Here is a 23,064-nt window from a genome sequence, read left to right as displayed (position 1 = left end):
TAATGTTATTTTTTAAAAGGCTAATTTTTCGTGGTTCTTACTTCTGAGTATTTTCAAAGTGCTTTTATGATGTTATTCTGAAATCATACAAACAGAGCTGTGAGAAAGTTGGTTGTTTTGCAAACTTGAGTCAGGGTTCAGGACTTTGTTGTGAGGAGTGAGACTCAGGATCCGAATTTCTTTCCACCAAACTGCCAAGGATGTCAAAAAAAGATTCAAAGACTCTGCCTCTTCAGAATTGTCTGGCCCTCCAATTGTGGTTAAGGAGTAGGTGGAGGATGTGGCTAAGAGAATGATCATTGTCTGATGAATATGAGAATTGACACAACAAAGCAGAGTGGCTCCTTAAGGGTTCTATCATATTACAGTCTTCTAGCATATAAAAACAGATTTGTGGGTATGTTAGAATGCAGATCATATGCAAATGTACCAAATTAGGGGCATATGAGAATATGGATATATGATACAGTGTATCATCAAAGGCTGATTATGTTGGTGTACCTTTGAGGTCTCTTAGAGGTGATGTTGAAAAGTCCAAACACGTCCACAATCTGCAGCTTAGATCTTAAAAGCCATCTAGCTTGTGCCGTGTGGCCTGTTGTTGATGAGTTCTGACTGCGATATAAGTTAGCGATGTTCTGAAATCAGTTTCCTTGATTTTAATCTCTGCTGAGATGTGCTAACAAGAACAGAGATGAGATTGTGTTTGTATATGTAGTGGAGTATTCTTGTTGTTCCTGTTCCTGGGAAGTGACTCTCAAATAGTAAAGATGGCTGTAATATGGTGCTTAGATTTGCCGAAAGCATGCATTTTGTGGGTGTTGGTAGCAAGAGGGGGCAGGAAATGTGAAGGGAATGTGGTTATCGTGCAAAGTCAACTTTGAGATAAGTCCCCCAGTCGGATTGGTGCCCCCACATTCCTCAGGAGGTTTTGCATATTGACTGTGTCTTCCCACTAGATTCTATCTTCCTGTGAGGGCAGAGAATCCATCTCTTTCAGGACGTATCCCCCGCACCTAGCATACTGCCAGCAACCAAGTAGTCACTCAGTAAGTATTTGCTGCAGGAAGAAATGAAATGTACATAAACATTAAGACTTTCAAATAAAACAGAATTAGTATATAAAAATATAGAATGCATTTTTTTCTCTTTTGGTGCTCTTAGAGTTGTTGTTTTTAAATCACTGAATTGGTTTTGTTAATTAACATGGCAGGCCTTGGCTCTGTGTACCGACATTCATTGCACAGATTCCTGCTTGAAGTGTAATGACATAACACATATTTTACCTGCTGAATCATTTGGTCACTGACATGATTTCTTGTTCTAATTCACACCTGGCTTTGTGCCTTTCCCTTGAACTACCCTGGACAAGCAGAGCAGAACTGAACTCCCATGAGGACACTTTAAGAAGAGTCACCACTAAAGAACTTAATTGGGTACTGCATGCTGGTGAGTCTCCCCTGTTATTCTGGGAACCGTTCCACAGAGGTGCTGGAGAGTAGGGCAAGGTGACATGGCCAGACAAAAATCATCATCTGAATCACCTTTACATTCTTGGGTTTTAATCAGTGAGATCGATCAGATGTAGGCAGAGTATGTAAATTAATTTTTGTTCGTATGTCAGAGCTTGGTTTATAAGATGCTGTCGTATGCAGGGTTGTTATATATAGCTCTGTGACTTAAAGGTTTTAGGAAAATGACTCAATTATAAAATCCTTCTCCCATGAACTTGGGGGAAATGCCTGAAATTCCACTAAGAGAGATTCCTTTCTTTAGCTCTAAGGCTTTTGTGTCTTCATTAATTTTCTATTAAAGTCTGTATACCCTGGAAAAGGTAACATCATGAACAGGCTTCACTTGACACCATTTTTGGTAATTTGGCTATGCATTCCAGCTATTGTTCTGTCTCTTTCCCCTTTTCACTGCCAAGCTTAATATATTATTTGTGCTTGAGTTTTCTGCTTTCTACCCACTTTTCTTAATCCTTTATGTTATGATACCCATTCCAGTCACTCTTCTGATAGATACTGCCTTTGAAGGCTAATTTCTTTTTGTTGAGTCCAGGATTCTTACTGCCTTCCTCCTTGACCTCACTTGGCTATTTGACACACATTCAACATGATAACTTCTAACAAGTTTCTCCTTCGGCCTCTAGACACCACACCTTTCTGTTATTCTTACTTCCTACAGATTCTTTACAGCTATATTCTTTTCTCGTCTCCTCTTTGGTTGACTACAGTGCCTTATCCCTGTCCTCTGCTTTCTCTCTAAGTACCCAGCCTAGTCATCTAGTTCAATGGCTTCAGCCTTGTATTAATTCTCTATTGCCACATAGTAAGCTAACATAAATGTAGCTTGGAATAACACAAAGTTATCTCATAGTTTCCATGGCTGAAGAGTCCAGGAAAGGCAGGATCATCTGCTCAGGTCTTAAAAGCCTACGGTCAAGGCGTCTGGTTGTCTGCTGCTCTCACTTGGGGCTCAGAGTCCTCTTCCAAACCCATCCAGAATATAGTTCCTGTGGCTATTGAGCTCATGCAGGCTGTGTTGTCAAGGCCAGCAGGAGTAGGTCTCCCTGAGCTTCACTTTAATTAATTAATTAAATAATTATTTTTAAAGTTTTTATTTAAATTCCGGTTAGTTAACATACAGTGTAATATTCATTTCAGGTGTGTGATATAGTGATTCAACACTTCCATACCATACCCGGTGCTCATCACTAGTGTGCTCCTTAATCCCCATCACCTATTTAACTCATCCCTCCACCTCCCTCCTCTCTGGTAACCATCAGTTTGTTCTCTATAGGTAAGAGACTGTTTCTTAGTTTGCCTCTCCCCCCCCCCGCCTTTGCTCATTTATTTTGTTTCTTAAATTCCACATACAAGTGAAATCATGTGGGATTTGTCTTTCTCTGACTTAGTTCACTTAGCATTAAACTCTCTAGCACCATCCATGTTATTGCAAAAGGCAATGCATTCTTTTTTATGGCTGAGTAATATTCTGGTGTGTGTGTGTATACCACATTTTCTTTATCCATTCATTAGTTGATGGACACTTGGGCCATTTTCATAATTTGACTATTGTAGATAATACTGCTATAAATATTGGGGTATGTGTATCCCTTTGAATTACTGTTTTTGTGTTCTTTGGGTAAATATCTAGCAGTCCAGTTGCTGAATGGAAACTTCCATACTGTTTTTCAGAGTGGCTGCACCAGTTTGCATTCCCACCAACAGTGCAAAAGGTCTCTTTTCTCCACATCCTTTCCAGCACCTGTTGTTGCTTGTGTTATTGACATTCTGACAGGTGTGAGGTGATGTCTCACTGTAGTTTTGACTTGTATTTCCATGATTATCATTGATGTTGAGCATCTTTTCATGTGTCTTTTGGGCTCTGGATGTCCTCTTTGGAAAAATGTCTACTCATATCTTCTGGCCATTTTTTAATTGAATTATTTGTTTTTTGGGTGTTGAGTTTGATAAGTTCTTACATATTTTGGATCCTGACCCTTTATCAGATATGTCATTTGCAAATATCTTCTCCCATTTCATAGATTGCCTTTTAGTTTGTTGGCTGTGTCCTTCACTGTGCAGAAGCTTTTTTTTTTTTTTTTTAGAAGCTTTTTATTTTGATGTAGCTCCAGTAGTTTATTTTTGAGTTTGTTTCCCTTGCCTCAGGAAACATATCTAGAAAGCAGTTGCTACAGCCATTGTCAAAGAGGTACTGCCTATGTTCTCCTCTAGGATTTTTATGGTTTCAGGCCTCACAATTAGGGCTTTAATCCATTTTGGATTAATTTTGTGTATGGTGTAAGAGAGTGCTCCAGTTTCATTCTTCTGCATGTCACTGTCTAGTTTTCCCAACACTGTTGAGGAGACTGTCTTTTTTTCCATTGGATATTCTTTCCTGCTTTGTCCAAGATTAATTGACCATATAATTGTTGGTTCATTTCTGGGTTTTCTATTCTGTTCCATTGATCTATGTGTCTGTTTTTGTGCCAGCACCATACTGTTTTAATCACTACAGCTTTGTAATGTAACTTGAAGTCTGGAGTTGTGATGCTTCCAGCTTTGCTTTGCTTTTTCAAGGTTGCCTTGAGGTCTTTTGTGGTTCCATACAAATTTTAGGATCATTTGTTATAGCTCTGTGAAAAATGCTGGTGGTATTTTGATAGAGATTGCATTAAATCTGTACATTGCTTTGGATAATATACACATTTTAACAATATTTGTTCTTCCAGTGTCTTTTCATTTCTTTGTGTCATCTTCAGTTTCTTTCATCAGTGTTTTATAGTTCTCAGAGTAGAAGTCTTTCACGTCTTTGGTTAGGCTGATTCCTAGGTATTTTATAGTAAATGGGATGGATTCCTTAATTTCACTTTCTGCTACTTCATTGTTGGTGTATAGAAATGCAACAGATTTCTGTATATTGATTTTGTATCCTGTGACTTTACTGAATTCATGTATCAGGTCTGCAGTTTTTTGGTTGAGCTTTACCTTATTTTAAAAGTTTCTCTGACTAGATCAACACACTTTTCCTTTTTTATTAACTGATAGTCAGTTGATATTAACCTAATCATGGAAGTGACATCAGAAGAGGAAGGGATTATATGGGGTGCCTTTGCAGGGAGATGGAAATTCTGGTGGCCTACTTAGAATCATGCCTATCATAAGCCTTTGTGTGGATAACCACCGAATATCTATGGCTTTCTCTCACCAATCATCCAGGCTTTAGCAGTTGGACATATAACCAGCCATGGGTATCTCCACTTGGATGTGCCAACTACACCTTTAAGTCAGTGTATTCCCCTTCTAAGCCCCCCAACATACAGAAACCCTAGCCTTTTTCTTCACTAGGAAAGCCATTTCTATAAATAAATTCAAATTCCTTTTAGGGTCCAGGCTAAAAACCGTTGAAGCCCTTTTCTACCCTTTTTTCTATTCCTTGTAGTCTCTTCTCAGATCTTGTAGTTCCTTTCTTCAGATGTCTCTCAGATTTGCCATTTCTTCTGTTCTTGTAGCATCTACACCTTAGACCCATGCAAGCTTATCTGTCTACTTGCAAGGAAGGTAAACAGTCTGAAGACTGTCTACTGTGTACTGTATTCTGAACATGCATAGGCCTGTGGTCCCTTCCCCTAATAAGTGGATAATATATTATTGAATAGTGTTGAATAAATAGTGACATTTTGGTCAAGGTCACCAGGATATAAAGGCAGAGGTAATCAGAACTAGAGGGAAATTGTGGTAAGTAGAGGATTGGAGAAATTTCCCTGAACTAGCATGGCTAAACAAAGTGTCTGAAGCTCTTAAAATGAACCATGACTCTCTGTAGAAGATCCAGTGTCTTGGGCTCTGTGGAACATTGGAGATTGAACAGGTCATTGGGAGTCAGCCTTTAGTCAATTTCTTAGCCTCTGAATCCCTCCTAGGACCTTTTGGGACTCCTGTTTCTTAGCTGACCCCCACTCCCAGGCTAATTCAGATTCAAGAGAAGAGTTGTTATTTCATCTCCCCACCCATTCGTAAGTCATGGGCACCATCATATACTCACTTTTAGCTCAGCGAGGGCTTGACCCCTGAAGATTCTCTTTTTGGTCCCTGAGCCACCTGTGTAGCTTTCCTTACCTTTAAGATGAGGCCTTGGGCCCTCACATGGCTCAGTTAGGGAGCCAGTCAGAGAATGTACATTTGGTACGCTGTAAAAGAACGAATGAATTTGTTCTGTGTGACTCCAGTGGGAAGAGCCAGGGTTTCAAGGGACAAAGAGGCAAATCTCAGCCTGTTCTTTACACTCTATGAAGATGTCTTCTGCTATTCTGCTTTCCCATAGGGATTGTGTCCAAATTTCCTCTTTTTTACTTGAAATATTTTTTCATGAGGAGTGCCTGGGTGGTGCAGTCTGTTAAGCCTCCGACTCTTGGTTTTGGCTCAGGTCATCATCTCAGGGTCATGAGACCCAGCCTCTTGTTGAGCTCTTTGCTCATGGTGGAGTCTGCTGAAGACTCTCTCTTGCTCCCTTTGCACCACCTCCGTATAAATAAATAAATTTTAAGAAAAATGGTCTCCTCCCAAATTAGAGGAAAACTGTGCCATTCATTTATTTTCACAAGTTTAATAATTACCGAGGGCCTTAGGTAGTGTTCCTGCTGTTGGGGAGAATCCTTTCCCTCCTGAAGCCTCCATCCTAATGGACAGAGAGACACAAGATGAAATGACTGCAGCTGAGCCATTATGTAGGGAAGACTTCACTGCAATATGACATTTTGAACCATAATTCCTTCACTTGCCCTTCCTTTCTTATCCTTGTCAATCTTGCTAAAGATTCCACACCTTCAATTTTCCCTTTTGCTTGCATAATTAAACACACTTTTTTTTTTCAAAAATAAAACCTTTAACTTCCTGCTCAGTGTGTGTGAGCTACTGTCCACTCTCCTTCCCTTTACTTCTCTTTCTTTACACAAGCCTCGAAAGAACTCTTGTGGCTCCTATATTCTTTTCATTCATTCCTTAGCTCCCTTTAATCTTGCTTTTGTTCTTACTGCTTTACTGGTGTCTCTTAATGATCACTTATGATCTCCTGTTCGTCCAATCTAATGCCTTATTTCATTCATTCATTCAAAAAGAGCCAGTACTTTTCCATCTCTGCTGTGACTTTGCCTACAGAATTTCTTTCATGTGGAAGGCTCTTTTCTTTGTTTTTGCATGCTGCATTTCCTTTATCAAAGGGTCAGCTCAAATGTCACTTCTTCTTTTTTTCTTTTTTAAAAAGATTTTATTTATCTATTTCAGAGAGAGAGAGAGAGAGAGAGCGAGCGAGCAGGAGCAGGGGGAGGACCAGAAGGAGAAGGAGAAGTAGACCCCTGCTGAGCAGGGAGCCTGATGCAGGGCTCCATCCTGGGAGCCCGAATCATGTCCTGAGCCAAAGGCAGATGCTTAATTGACTGAGCCACCCAGGCGCCCCTCCCTTTTTATTTCTACTTCATATTTTTAAAAAGGTCTCTTGTGGGACTATTTCTATTTTGAACTATAGATTTTAACTTTCTTGAGAGATAAAACTCTCTTTTATTGCTTTTGGGATCTCTGCACCTCACAGAGTGCTCTGCATATAGTAAGAGCTTATTAAATATCTGTGCTAAATGCATGATGGAATCAATAAACAAAAGCAACTTTCATTTCTCATAACTCCTTTTTAAAGCTAGTGTTGCAGAACAATGTATTACTTTATTCTAAAAACAGAAATTAAAAAAATATTTGAGTATGGTTGACATACAATGTTGCATTGGTTTCAGGTGTACAGCACAGTGATTCAACTTCTCTATACTTATGCTGTGCTCAACCTAAGTGTAGCTGCCATCTGCCACCATACAGTGCTGTTAAAATATCTCTGACTATATTCCCTAGGCTGTGCCTTCTATTCCTGTGACTTATTCATTCCCTAACTGGAAGCCTGTATCTCCCACTTCCCTTCACCCATTTTGCCCATCCCCACATCCCCTTACCCTCTGGTGATCATCAGATCTGATTCTGCTTTTTATTTGTTTATTCATTTTTTTTAAAAGATTTTATTTATTTATTCATGAGAGACACAGAGAGAGGCAGAGGGAGAAGCAGGCTCCATGCAGGGAGCCCAATGTGGGACTCGATCCTGGGTCTCCAAGATCACACCCTGGGCTGAAGGCGGGAGTAAACTGCTGAGCCACCCGGGCTGCCCATCATTTGTTTTTAAAAACAAATATTTTAAAGATATATTTATTTATGACAGAGAGTGCGCATGAGACGGGAGGGGCAGAGGGGGAGAGAGAGAATCTCACGCAGACTCCCTGCTGAGTGCAGAGCCTGATGCAGGGCTCCAGCCCAGGACCTTGAGATTGTGACCAGAGCCAAAATCAAGAGTGGGACGCTCAACCAACGGAGCCACCCAGGTGCCCTAAATACGAATATTTTAAAGAATGAAGTCATCTAAAATGTAAAACCATATTTGAAGAAAACATTTGAAACCAAAGGCATCATAGGAATCAATAAGTAAACCATGTCATTAAATGTTGTTTTTCTATATTTCCACTTACTCATCACATTTTTTCCTTTAGTTACTTATAACCACTTTTTGAGTGAAATGATTGACTGGGTCAGTGGTTAATGGTAAGAAATATGTTTGATGTATTTTCCTAAACATGCTTTTGAAATTCTGTCTCTCTGTGTTGTCTGGTCTTACCTTCTGGCATTTGATATCCGGTTTCCTCATGTCTGATTTTGATTCTGATGGATTGGCAGAATTATTCTAAGTATAATGCAAATATGTTTTCCTTCTGAGTTCAGTACATAAAATAAACATCAATATGATTTGACTCCCATTAGTGATAGTTTAGAGGAATGTGAAATGTGTGTGTTCCTTTCATTAAGTTAAAAAATTGCATGAAGAGAAGGATTTGATAAAATGTTCTTCCTTTGCTAAACAAATAAAAGTAGAGATTTTTAAGTTGCATAACAGCTCAACTGGTTTTTTCAGTGTTTACAGGTAAAATGTTTATAGGTTGTTGTTTATTTCTAATTACATTGGAATGGAAGCCAAGACAGAGTTGCAACAAAGCAGAAATCTTTGAATCTTAAGTATTATGTGATAATTAAGGTCAAACTTACCTGTAGAGGTTTACCTAATGGAAAAGGATGTTTAATGACTGCATTTTCTTTATCGACGTAGGACAGTCCTGTAAAACTTTCCCAGGATCGTGGCCATTCAGACATTTTAAGGAGTCTGCTTCTGTATAAAATATAGTACAGAATGCCCAATCTGGATGAGCTGAGTTCTAGTCCTGGCGTATTTACTAGGTATATAACCTTGGGCAGATTCTAAACTGCTCTGTGCCTCCGTTTTCTCTTTTGTAAAATGGGTTCATCATAGCACATCTCTCATATAGTTGTCATGTGGATGAAATGAGATAATTTGCATTAAATGCTTAGAACAGGGATGCCTGGGTGGCTCAGTGGTTGGGCTCCTGCCTTTGGCTCAGTTGTGATCCTGGGATCTGGGAACGAGTCCCACATCGGGCTCCCTGCGAGGAGCCCGCTTCTCCCTCTGCCTAAGTCTCTGCCTCTCTCTCTCTCAGTCTGTGTCTTTCATGAATAAATAAATAAATAAATCTTTTAAAAAATAAAATGCTTAGAACAGTATATAGTAAGTGCTTGACAAGCATTAGCTTTTACCATTAGTGAATACTAGAAGCTTAAAGTGGTAAATATAGTATGTATAGGTAGAGTTCTTATTCTTTCTTCAACATGGGACATCCAAAATACCTTCTCTACTTCTCAACATTTTTCCTCTTCAGCCCTAGTAATTCTAAGGACTCTGTTTACTTTAAGGAGTGAGGGACACAGCATAGCAGATTAAATTGCATAGGGAGTTTTGACATGTAAAGTAATGGTGTTTGGATTAAAAAGATGTTGGAATCTTAACGGTTCTTGGGATGCCTGGGTGGCTTGGCAGTTGAGTATCTGCCTTTGGCTCAGGGCATGATCCCAGGATCTGAGATCGAGTCCTGCATTGGGCTCCGTGTGAGGAGACTGCTTTTACCTCTGCCTATGCCTCTCTCTCTCTCTCTCTCTCTGTGTCTCTCATGAATAAATAAATAAATCTTAAAAAAAGAATATTAACAGTTCTTTCTGATGAGAGGCTAAATCTTAATAGGTGTATTCTCTATAAATGCTGGCCCTTTCATTTGTTTTTTAATGTATTTTCTGCAGAAGGATGTTTTATAGTTACTGAATGAGTGAAGTTGAGCAGAAGAACCTGAGGAGAATTATTGATTCAGTTAATGAAGTGCTTTCTAAGCAAATGTAGAGGACAGCTGAGAGATTGTGTAGGATTCCAGTCCCCTTGAGTGATGTGGGGGTCCTTGCAGGGAATATAGACTGTGAAGCCCAGGATATAATGAAGGATGTAGGACATGAAACCAAGTGCTGCGAGGATGAGAGGGAGTGGGAACCAAGAGAGAGGAGGTAAGTGGTGTAGGGATGGGTTGGAGAGTAGAGTGACCTGCATGTGAGTCATAGTTTTGCCATTCGCCAACCTGCTGTTTGATCTAAGTGAGACAGTGAATCTCCCTAGGCTTAGTCTTCCCATTTGTAAAATAGAGGTTGTAATACCAACGTCATGTGAGATAATTTGGTTTCATTCATTGCCCCTTTATATTCCATTTAACAGCCAGCTGATTCAGTTCTTGTAAATCAGTGGCTTCCCGTGACGCTTGGAATGATATCCCAGATCCTTACCCAGGCCTGCAATACCTGCATGATCTGGTGCTTTCATTCTTCTTTCACCCGTCTTGGCTACTGCCTCCTTTACTGACCATGTTCCAGCTACAGTGTCCTTCTTTCTCTTCTGAATTATGGTTAATTTTTACTGTGATAACGTCTCTTAATTGGTTGATGTTGTTGCCTAGAAACATTGCCTTAGATTTTCACATGCTTTCTACAGGTCTCAGGTTCACTGTATACCCAAAGTTTAAAATAAATACCCAGGACTCTGTCCTGATATAAATAAATGATTGAATAAATAAATAGGAGAAAAGAGACAAATTTCCTGTGCAGAATTCCAATAATTTATGGGGACAGTTCATCCTCAAGAAAGAGGAGCATAACTCCCCACTCTTTAAGTGTGGGCTGTGCTTGGTGATGTCCTTCTAAGAGTACAATGTAGAAAGGGGAGAAGGAAGAGGAATGATTTGCTGTAGAGATACCTGATAACTACCACCTCAGGCAGGTGATCAAGGTCAACACCAACAGTGATGTCATAGACATAGTTTGTATCCTTAATATAATGTGATGTAAATGGCAGTTTACTTTCTTCCAAAAATCCAAATCCCCATAAATCCAAACCCATAGTTTTCTAATTATGAGGAAAAACACACACAAAAAAATCCCCATTGAGGATCATTCTCCAAAAATTCCCGATCTGTACTCCTCAAAACTGTCAAAGTCATCAGAACGAAGGAATGCATGATAAACCATTACAGTTGAGAGTAGTTTAAGGAAGCAAAGGCTAACTATAATGTGATAGGTACCCTGAATGGGGATCTCGGAACTGAAAAGAATATTAAAAACAAAGGAAGTCCAAGAATACGGATTTTAGTAACAATGCATTTGTGTTGGCTCTTTCATTGTAAAACACGTATCATACTGAGGTAAGATGTTAATAATAGGGGCATTGGGATGAATAAGTCATGGGGATGAAAGGCGTAGTAGGGGATAGAGTCCGTGGTACTGTAACAGCACTGTATGGTGGCAGACGGTAGCTATCCTTGTGGTGAGCACAGCATAAGTATAGAGAAGTTGAATCACTCTGTGGTACACCTGAAACTAATGTAACATAGTGTCCACTCAAATTTAAAGATTAAAAAGTACAATCAAGCAGAGAGGAAAAAATAAAAGTAATAGGAGAACTGGGTGTGGAGTATATGAGTGCTCTTTACCCTCTTGGTTAAGGTTCCTGTAAATCTAAAGCCATCCTAAAATAAAAATTAAAAAGATCATAAACATTTCCCTACACGGTGCTATATTCTTCTGTTGTATCATCTGGGATGCTTACCCTGTCTGCTGTTCCATGTAAGTATCCATTATATATGGGTCTTGTAGTTTATTTAACTTACCCCTGTTTTGGGGGGGGTATTGGCGCTGGTAGTTTGTACTTGCCTCATGGGCCATACCTATGATTACAGGAAGGGCTGTTCTTGACATGGGGCCTTATCTTCCTGTGTTTTATCTTATTTCTCATTTCTTCTCTCATTTTATCTCGCTATATTTTCCCCTTAGGGAATGACTTTAAATACTTTCTATATGCTTCTGACCCCAGCCTGAGTGATGGCCTCGCGGGCATCTCCAATTCAACACATGCAAAGGTGGATTCTTATTTGCTTTGCTTTCACCTTGTTCCTCTCTCTCTCTTATTTCTGTTAATGCCTTCAGAACTCACCCAGATATTCAGGTGGAAACCTGGGAATTAAGCGTAGTTCCTTCCTCTCCTTTACCATTTTATCTCCCGTCCTCCTAAAATAATAGTCTTTCATATGTTCTGTCCATCCTGTCCCTAACAGCTATCTTAAACAGGCTGATTTTTCTCTTTCCCCTGCCACCAACCTAGTCTGAGCTATTATCAGTTTATGCCCGGACCTTCACAATATCCATAACTGGTCCCCTTTCTCTCTTGTCTCTATTCAGTCTGTTCTTTGGATTTAATTGCAAATGCAGTGGGAAGCCCTGTGAGTCTTTGAGAAGAAGGATAATATGCTGTAATTCTTGATTTTAAAGTGCTCATCGTGAGGGGCGCCTGGCTGGCTCAGAGGCTCTTGATTTCGGGGTTGTAAATTCGAGCCCCACATTGAGTGTAGAGATTACTTTTAAAAAAAGTGATCATTCTGAAAGCTGTGCAGAGAATGACACCTTACCCATGACCTGCAGGAGGTAGCATGATCTCTCAACCTCTCCAGTTTCATTTCCCATCTCTTTCTTGTTATGCTTCAGTTACATTGGTGCACTTTCAGATTTTTTTTTTCTCACTCTTTCTTTTTTATCCCCCTGTATGCCACTCTCTTACTTGCCTTAGGGCTTTCACACATGTGACTCTTTCTGTTTTTAAACTTCTTCCCATGGCAGTTCCTGTAACTATTTATTTGTCTTCTCCACTTTTCTTAAGTCCAATGAGGGCAGGACTACATCTTTCCATTTACATTTGCATACCTGGTACCTAACATAATGCCTTGTACAAAGCAGCACTCCCTATTTGTTGAATAAAGAAATGAACAATTACTGTTCTCATTTGTGCATTAAAAAAATTAGTGTAGAAACTCTACAGTAGGTAGAGAATGTATGGAGGGTTTTCAGTATACAATTGTTACCCTGAAATAGATCCCAATTTAAAAGAAGGGATAGGATCAGCTATGAGTAATATTGTAGCACGGAGGAGGGCACTGTGGTTGTTGTAGTTTAAAGTTCTGTCATTAACCAGCGGTGTGACCTCAGACAAGTTATTTCCTTCTCTGTTTCTTTCTTCATCCATCTCTAATATTAAGGGGTTTGGCTAGATTTTTCTTGAGGTTTTGGTTCTCCAATCTGGTGTGCAGTTAAAGATGCATTGGTTAAATTATTTTTTTCCCAGGCTCCATCCCCGGAGAGTCTGATTCAGTAGACTCAGGGTGTGGTCCAGGAATTCTCCAGGTGGTTATGATGCATAGCTAAACTTAGGAACCACTCATCTAGATCTTCTCAGCTTTGCCATCTTATAAGTATAGTTGTAGGACGAGGTAGACTCTGAAGGTGCAGCTGGAATTAGGCAGATTAAGGTGTTGTCTTTGTTCAGAGGCAGGGAAAATAGTTTTTTTTTGCTTGGATGGTGAGGGGGACTTAATGGAAATGGTGATGTTGAAATGGACTTTGAAGAACAGACGGGGAGATGAGCAGGAGTGAAGCATGATTGATGTTCAGCTCAGCTTAGTTGGAGGTCAGCATATGTGCAAGGGAACAGGAAGGAAAATCTACCAGTTATGATGTAATGAGCCAGAGTTCGAGTGTTGTTTTCCCCACTTTACCCATCATACTTAGTTGTCCTTTTGGAGATGAAAGATTCTATTATTGCAGCTCGATCCTCATTTGGTAGAAGTGAAACATGTGGTGACAGACACCATGGGGCTGCTTTGGGAATAATTGGGTGCATTCTTCCTCATGTCTTTTGGGGCTGTGCCCTTTGAGATCTACTTTGACCACCCCATTGGTTTTCTGGTTAGACACACAGAATACCACGACCCTCTATGTTATCTAAAATAATAGTTTTGCTGTCAGAATGATTATTATTAAACCAAAGTTGGCTTTTTTGTTTAGATGAAACCATATAAAGGCAACATTCTGAGTAAATTATATAGCGTCCACATGATGAAATAATGAGCCTAAGTTTAAGGGATGAAAGTAATGATCTAATGCAATATTTAGAATGGATATACAGTATGTAGTTATTAACCTAAAAGTCACATCCTGCATTCTTTTGATTTGTGGAAAATTTGTCATTAATTGCCAGGAAGCCTGATTTTTCATACATAGTCATAGCTGTTGACTTTCTCCCCCTTCTCTTGCCTTAAAATACTTCATTGTAAATAGTAGATTATTCTCAGATTTGCAATGCCCCTTTTAAACATTGGGTTGCTAAGTTTAGCCCTGTTGCTCTCATTTTTTTTAAATAGAATTCTTTTTTTCCCCTAAATTTGCCTCTGAATAGTTACTGACAAATCACGCTTTGTTTTTGGGTGGCCATGGCTTAAAATCTTATCTAACCTTTCTGCCCAGTGGGAGCCTGCTAGTTCTGAAATCTTTTTGTTTTTGTGAGTTATCATTGTATTGAGGAAATTGATAGAGCATCTCATTAAGAAACAGTCTGTGAGATGAGTTGTGGCAGCCTATTCAAACTTACTCTAAACAGGGCTTCTCTTATTAAATAGTTGTCAAAGATAGAGCTTAGTAAGGTAGGGTCAGAAACACAGAAGTCAAAATTGAAAAGAAAGGAAGAAATTGTGGACCAGAAATGAGGCTATCAGGCTGATCTCCAGCCTACAATTCAGCCCATACCTGCTTCTGTCAACAATCTCAGATCAATCTACGATTTACAGGTTAACCTGTGATCATCCAGTCTGTCCACTATCTCTCTCTCTCTTTTTTTTTTTTTTTTAAGATTTTACCTATTTGAGAGAGACCGTGCAAGCCTGAGCAGGAGGAGAGCCAGAGGGAGAAGGAAAAGCAGACTCTCCATGAGCAGAAAGCCAGATAAGGAGTCCCATCCCAGGATCCTGGGATCATGACCTGAGCCAGCTTAACCAGCTGAGTCATCCAGGTGTCCCAGCCCACTGCCTCTTGGGGCTATGCTGATGTTAGTCTATTACCTACCAGTTGACTTTGAAATTTAAAAAGTAGAAATACCAAACCTCTTATGATTCTTTGCTTGCAAAGAATTACCTTTATTAATGTGAATCCTTGGCCTCCAGGAGCACCAGAGCAACCTGGAGAGTGACTTTCACCAGAATTTATTTGTAAGAAACCACCCCTACCTCCACTCTAACAAAGGTAGATCAGAGAAAAATCTTTGTTATAGAAAAACCCCAGACTTGAGAAAATTTCCCCAATTTCAGGAAGAGCTTTTATGGAAAAATGACTACAATTTCATTCCTGGTATCTGCTAGACTGTTAAGAAGAATAATAGTCAGAGGTGTAGACCTTGGAAGCAAATGTAAGACCATTTAGTATTTTACAGATCATGTTGTTTGCTCATGCTGCCCAGGGTGACGTTGTAGACCTGCTCTGCCTCAACCAGAACACTTGGGGTATTATTATCTGCTCATATATTAGGATTTCATGCATTATTTGTTTGATACAGGAGTTCTGCTTTAAAAAAATATTGAAAACCACCCATTTTGTTTAAATGCCCAATATTTTATAGAGAATGTGTCTGAAGGTCAAGGTATTTAAATTAAATACCTATAGTCACACAACTACTTGGAGGTGACAAATGAAAAACCATGAAACTGGACTTCCCATCCAGTGCATTTTTTACTACAAAATGTTGATTTGATTTTCCATTTTGAAAGACACAGAAGTGATCTGTGAAATGGTGATTAGCACTAGGCAGCCCCAGGCAGCCCTGGAATGCTCCATGGTTCAAATGCCTGAGACCAGATGGAGGTCCAGAAGTGGATGACTCAAAGTTTATTAGTTTTGCCACCTGGGCAGTACAGCCGAACCAGCTGCCATAAGGCAGTTCCAATTTCAACAGAGCAGTAAATGAACATAAAAGTGAGTGTAAATCCCAAGAATAAAGTAAAGGAGAATGTCTTCTGCTCTAAGGGGCTGCATGCAGGCTGAGGCCTATTGATAGGCCTTGTGGGAGGCATGCTGCCATGCCAGGTAGAGGGCAATATCAGGTTGTATCACCAAGGCCTGAAAAACAAATCCTTGAGTTATTTCAGGAGCCAAACTGAGTTCGGTATATGTTTGACTTGCTGGCTTGGGAGATTCCCCATCACATCTGATCATCTAGGATGGGAAGAATGAGCCCATGCTATCTTATGATTATGTCATGAGGCCAGAAGCTTTCTTTCTGGAAACAATGGAAGGTTGTCATTAGGTTGTTTTCCCATAGTTTGGGACCCTTGGAGGCATGGTTATTCATGGGAACATAATCTCCTTGTGGCAGGTCACCAAGAGTCAAGTCCATTATCCTCCTGTTATCCTCCTATGGAATTGAGTTATTGTAGGCTTTCAAGATATGTGTATGAAGTACTGCAAGAGTCAGAGATTGACCTTAAGGTTTGAGATGACCCCTTTAGTAAATCTAGGGCTTTTGAAAATTGAAGTAAGTAGGATAATGAGGATATAGGGTTAGGACAAGGTTTTAAAGAGGTAGAGCACTTTTTTGTGCAAATAGGATGATTCAATAAGGAGTTTTAACAAGTCAAGTAATGTCGATCGTCGGTGCCAGTAAGAATGCTTTGGGCAGCTAGAAACAGAAGACGTGACTGAGCCGATGTCAACAAAATAGAGGTTTATTATTGTTATTTTTCTCATGAAATGACCAATTTATTTATTTTTTATTTTTTACTTTTTTTTGAAATGAGCAATTTAAAGGAATATGGCTCATGACTGGTTCAGCTGGTCATTGATGACACAGGCTCTTTTTTTTTTTTTTTTGTCATCTTGACAAAATAAAAGGACATGAGTGAAGAGGGGAAAGGAATGTACTGGTTGCTGATGTATTTTGCTGTGGTTTTGCTGCTAAAGGCTGGACCAAGGTTTCATCTATTGGGCCAACCTCTGTCTTCAGGTGATCTTTTCGAGAGCTGAATGTTATTCATACTTAGTCTCATGTAGTAATGTAATACTGCTCTTCCTTTCTTTGTAGGATGATGCCTATATATTTGCTGATATATTTTGAGTTGCCTTTCTCTCTCTCCTTCTTTCTTTCTTTTCTTTCTTTCTTTCTTTCTTTCTTTCTTTCTTTCTTTCTTTCTTTCTTTTTTTGCAATGACATGAAGTGAATTCAAATAAGAACTTAGGTAGTATAACCTTCTTTTTATGATTTGTGGGTAAACTACCTTTTTTTTTTCCCCTCCTGGTAGGTGGCATGTTTGACTCACATAGCTGCTAATTATCTTATTGGCCAAAAGGAAGCAGAACGTTGGGGCACAGCTCATGTCAGCATTGTTCCGTATCAGGTAAGAATGATACACACAACATAGGGTTGGGCTATTCTAATCTGTGGGTTTGTATGATACGAGTTTGGGAGATGATTTCCCTTTTTAAGAAAAAGCCTTGTGGGGTATTCTGTTATATATCTTTGTCTGACTATAACAAGGTTCTGTTGTTCACTTTAAATTCTGTATTTTGCACATTTCTTCGTCAGAAGATTAGTAATAGGACACTTAAAAGGATCAAAGGAAGTCGCTGAAAGTGAGTGACTTTTGGCCTCATATGATGGTTTTCTTTTTCATCCCAAAGAAGCACTGATTGTAGCCATTTTATAAAGCATGGTTTGTTCACCATGTCAATTATAAACCAAATGTTACCTATCTCAGCTGACAATAACATTCTCATAGGGTTGGAGTAAAATGAAAATTTGCGTGTGATGGATCTTTATTTTCAGAGCAAAGCAGATGGTTTAGGGACTGATACTCTTTATTAAGTGTCTAAACTTGTCCTTAGAAATTCTTGACGTTGGCTAGTGAGAATGAATGTGTGAAAGAACTGTGATCCTTCACAAATAAAAATGAGAACAGCAACTCTAACTCTTCTTCCAAACCCCTAACCTTTGCTTGACTCAGTTGTACCATTTCCCATCAATTTACTGATATCATTGTATCTTCTGTCATATATTGGAAGTTTAAGAGTAGAGGTGTCTTTTTTCATTGCTTTTCACATCCAGCAGAAGCACGTACAAGGCACTGTATAAATATCTATTGAACAAAGGAGTGAATTTTATTGCAGCCATTTCCGAGCAAGTACTCTTGACAGCATGCATGAAAGCCAGCATTTTCCATTGGCCAGCCAATCCGTCCACACTGCTGCTAATCATCCTTTTAGTTTTAAGAACATATTTCCTTCAGCCCAACTTTTTTTTCCATTTCTCTTAATACGAGTGTGAGCACTTCAGTGAACCAAGGTGAGTCTAGAATTTTTCCTCTATTTCTATTTATGGTCTTTTTACATGTGAGGCGTTTACTATGATTTCCCTGTAGAATGGCCTTTTGACATAGTTGTACTTGTGGAACATTTTCTTGAGTGCCTGCCCTCTTTTCTTCAGCAGTGCTTTTATGACCAGCATTGGTAACATGTTAGTTCCGTTTGTGGCTGAACCATGCACTTCTAGCCAGACCCACCACACTTCACAAAAGTGGCAGTTTTGAACTTTTTAGAGATCATCAAATTTCACCTCCTCACTTCTCAAATAGGGAATTTGATACCTGTGTTCAACAGATGGATCCCAACTCTGATCTGCCTCCTTGTTGACTAACCTTTCAGATTCTGCTACCTTTGACAGGGGAGTGCTGTGATTCCAGTTCAGGTCTTCTACTCCGTCCCACACCTTCTCCATCAGACTTGCTTCTAGCTAAAGGGTTGCAGCAACTAACTGATACTCCTCATTGATGATGGCAATCCCTTTCACAGGCATTTTAACAGAGGGAAATGTTGGAACTCGTGGGAATTCATCGCTAACAATGGAAGTCCAATCTTCAGTTTTTGGTGTGTGGATAAAGCAGTTTTGACTTGGGAGGCTTTATAGTACAATTCCAGACTACTTCACATGGGAGGTGTTCATTATGCTCTAGTATAAGGTTTATAGTTTATTTTTTGCTGGTATATATATATTTTAAAAAAGAATGTCTCTTTAAAAAAACTTTGGTATAGACCTCTGTAGTCCCTCCTGAGTGTTTGTACCTAGAACTCTGGCATCTTGGGTAATGCTCTCAATTATGTCACTGCAAGGTAAAAAGAAATTTAGAATCTTTGGTCTTTATTATGGTAGGCAAAGGATATGGGAGACTGTGTGTGTGTGTGTGTGTGTGTGTGTGTGTGTGTGTCTGTGTGTGTATTCTTTGAAGACAGAAATATACTTTTCCTGCTTGAACTGTCCCGGTCACATAAAGTAGATATTGTGTTTATTTGATCTAGTTGATTGCCGCTTTATTATCTGTAAGAAATAAGAGAAGATCTACTAGGGTTTTTCCTTAGGAACTCAGAATTAAATTGTTTCCTCTTGGTGGAGGCCTGGTTCAACACTGTGATTAAGGACCAAATACAAATTCAGCTTGAATGAAGCTAGCATGCTAAGATGGATCCTAGATATGCTTCTAGACCTTGGTCTGTTTTTAATTTTTAAAATATATTTGGAAAATATTTTTATGGGTGAGTGCCAGGATAATTATAATTCATTTTTCTATAATAATTATAGCTTTGCATCTAATTTGAGTTGTCTGAGTTTTGAGCTGAAAATCTATAGTGGAGACCCTGATGGTCTCAGGAATTAGTTAGGTACCCTGCTCACTCTCCTTAATTCTTGTTGAACCCTAGCTGAAAGATCACAGACTGTGAATAAATAGATATAAATTTCTTAAAGAGTAGTGATCCTTGATTTGTATGCTATTTTACATACATGTAATTTTTAACTTCTCAGTTTGATCATCCACTTGTGCTCTTTCCTCCTTATTCTTTGTCAACTTTTAAAAAATGAGTTAGCTCAACAAAAGTAGATTGAGATAGTCATTTTGCTACTTGTTGACTGTATTGGTGGATGCTTTTCTGAGAATTCAGATTTTTTTAAATTAATTAGTTAGCTAATTAATGACCCTGAGATCATGACCTGAGCCAGAATCAAGAACTGGATGCCTAACTGACTGATCCATCCAGGTGCCCTGTGAGAATTCAGATTTTAAGAAAGAACTTGTAGATTTCAGTCAGTGCTTCTTTTGTTTCCATTACCATTGGGCCTTGACCCTGAGAAACACCTAGCCCAAAGGATTAACAATTACATAATATTCATGTGTGTGTGTGTGCATATATACATCTCAGGACCCCAGGATCACAACCTGAGCTAAAGTCAGAGGCTTAATCAATTGAGCCACCCCAGCACCCTGAAATGTTTCTCAGTTGTTCAAAAAATTATGATAATAGAAGGGTTTTGGGAGATGGGAGAGGAGAGTGCAGAGGAAGCAGTTGACCAGTCTTCAAAAATAATATGTTTTATTATTATGTAACATATTTATCAGTGGGGCCACTGCCCTCTACATACATGATTCATTATCATAATCCCCCTAATTTCATAACCTGTGTATATCCACAATTCTCTATCAAATTTCTTCAACATCCCAGGAACCTGTATTTGCATATTCTCCTCTGCTTTGTGGGCTCATGATCTCACTGACCTCTACCCCTCTCCACTATCACAGAAGATCCATTCACAAATATATTTTCAAGGAAGATGGGGGAGATTTTTATAGATGAAACTTGTACAATCTCTGGGAGGCTTCACCTTTCTTAATCATATACTTAGGCTGTTTCTAGGGAGTTTCACTGTCCTGAAGAACATATGACTCTCCCCATCCTTCGTGTTCTTCCTTCTCTTCCCTCTTCTTTTCTGCTTCTCTTTGAGTTCAATGAATTTCTCCAGTCTCAAATAGAATTATTGTGCTTGCTAGTACAAGCACAGATCTTTGGGTGGCCACATTTATCCTAAATGCTTAACTGTACTACTTCTGTGCCCTAAGGAGCATGCTGGCATGTGGATCTAATAGATGCTTACTAAGCTCTGTCTGTGTTCCTGATAAGACCATATTTCTCCCAGTCTGCACTACTCCCAACAGGACTTGGGGGAGCTCAGAGTTCTGTATCCTTCTTGTAAAACCACAGCTTCTTCAGCTACAGCATCGCCCTCATGATCAGTATAAATTTCTGAAGAGAGCAATCCAGAGGATGAGACAACCACAACTATCTCCTTCCCTTAAAAGAACACCAATCCCAGCATCCTTTTACACATGTGCTTCAATCACCACCAGGACTCCAAGCCTTCCAGGCCGCCTGTTATGACCTGGACAGTCATTCCCGTGTGGATCTGTTTATCTCTTCCTTTGACCCAGTCATGTCTTCTGTCAAAAATCTTAGTGGCCTTGTAATCCACTTAGATGACCCAAGCAATATCCTGTCCTTTCATTTCTTTAACCTCTCATGGCTCTTAATGATTTTTCTTGTTTTCACTTGGCTACCACTCAGGTGTTTGTCAGACTTTATCATGCATATGAATCTCTTAAGTAGAGATCATCTTAAGATGCATTGCCTGACTCCAGGCGATATTGATGCCACACTATGAGTAACAAGGTTCCAGATCTAGACTTCATTATTATTGCTGAGGGCAGCCCGGGTGGCTCAGCAGTTTAGCTGACTATACCATCTCCTTTGTATCCAACTGGCAAAATCCCACTGCTGATTAAAATGAATTCTCCTTCTATTCCATGCCCACAGTCATGTAGTGTATGGCTATAAGAAAACATAGCTACCATGTTGACGACCTCACTCTCTGTTCATGGCCACGTTCTCAAGTGGTCCCTCAGCCTAACTCACAGTCCTAGAACACTCCCTACACATTTATTTTCTCTCTCTGAGATGACTATTTCACTTCTTCTTTCTCCTCAGATTCCCCCCCCCCACCCTTAGCCAAAGATGGTTTCTTATTTCACTGAAAATTGAAGCAATCGTTAGAGAACTACCTCTGCCATACCTCCCAGGCTCCCACATGTGTGCCCACCTATAGTTCACTTCATTCCCTGCTATCACAATGGATGAATTATCCCTGTCCATATTTTGCCCACTTAAAGGTATTGTTCCATATTTTGCCCACTTAAAGGTATTGCTTTATCTTCTCTATCACCTGCATTATCTATCAGTGGATAATCAGATGTCTATGTCCTTCACCTTAAAAAACCCAGCAACCTTCCTTAGACCCCCAGGGCATCTTTTCCCATATACCATCCCATTTCTCCATGCTCTTCTATGCCAAAATTCCTCAGAAGAGTTTTGGGTAGTATCTGCTGGGAAGAAGCACTAGTCTACAATTCACTTGTACTTCACAGGCCAAGGGATTTTACAATCCTCACTCCTTAGCAGTTTGGGTGCCGTGGAGGAGCTAGGGGAAGTTGACTTTTTAAGTCGTTCATTAATATTACTCTTTTTTATGCTTTTTTTGAGCTTTTCAAATGTAGGGCCTTCAAAAGAAATTTCTCCTTTAAATAGCCTGATAATTCACATGGCAATTTCTTTTAAACTTTTTTTTTTTTTTTCCTGGAGTACCTTCTAATTCAAGGGACTGAAGAAAACCATTATTCAGATGATTAAATAAAATCATGTCTTCCTTTCTTCATTTCGGGCCCATTCAACCAAGGAATAGAGCAGGAAACTGTGCTATGTTATTTCTGGTATGGACATTATACTGTATATTTAATTTGGCACAAGCAGAGACTCAGACAGGCAGTAAATTCCAAGTTTGAAGAGATGCAGCACTTTGCTATCATTCCTTAGAAAACGTTAAAATGCTGTTAAATCATAACAGATTAAGTAACCTTGGGAATCTTTTTTTTTTTTAACCCATGTTAAGGATTTTTTAAAAAGTGAAAAGGTAAATGATATACATGTGCCTCTTCTTATGTGACTTTTTATTTTTTTTTTACCATAGTCATGCTAAAGCATTCACTGAAGTTTGAAAGTATAATTTAAACAGGCATATATCACATATTTAACTTAACTGATGCATTGCTAGTCACAATGACAATAATCATGATGGCTTCCGTTAAACACATACTATGTAACCTTTTATGTGTATATATATATATATATATATATATATATATATATATATATATAATATTTTGCATATATATTTTTTCCTTATTTTATATTGATGAAAGGGAGACCAAGAGAGAGAAAGCAACTTTACTGTGACCATGGGTAGATAGTCAAAGAACCTGGTTTTAATATTTCAAAATTTATTTCC

At 39.1% G+C, this 23,064-nt stretch overlaps 1 protein-coding gene across 2 annotated transcripts in view; it reads left to right on the top strand.

Moving 5' to 3' along the window:
* The window catches only part of SUGCT (succinyl-CoA:glutarate-CoA transferase), a 725,292-nt gene that overhangs the window by 158,292 nt on the left and 543,936 nt on the right, over nucleotides 1–23,064 (top strand). Inside the window, exon 9 of one of the 2 annotated variants that reach the window (XM_041773916.1) lies at nucleotides 17,147–17,242. The exons of the other annotated variant lie outside the window; for it this stretch is intronic. Within the exon in view, the coding sequence (XP_041629850.1) occupies nucleotides 17,147–17,242 (96 nt within the window). The remainder of the gene's footprint in view (nucleotides 1–17,146; nucleotides 17,243–23,064) is intronic. 2 annotated transcript variants of the gene reach the window in all.

Source organism: Vulpes lagopus, chromosome 11 (genome assembly GCF_018345385.1).
Source record: "Vulpes lagopus strain Blue_001 chromosome 11, ASM1834538v1, whole genome shotgun sequence".
NCBI lineage: Eukaryota > Metazoa > Chordata > Mammalia > Carnivora > Canidae > Vulpes > Vulpes lagopus.
Note: the sequence above shows the minus strand (reverse complement) of the source record. Positions and strands in the feature narration are given on the sequence as shown.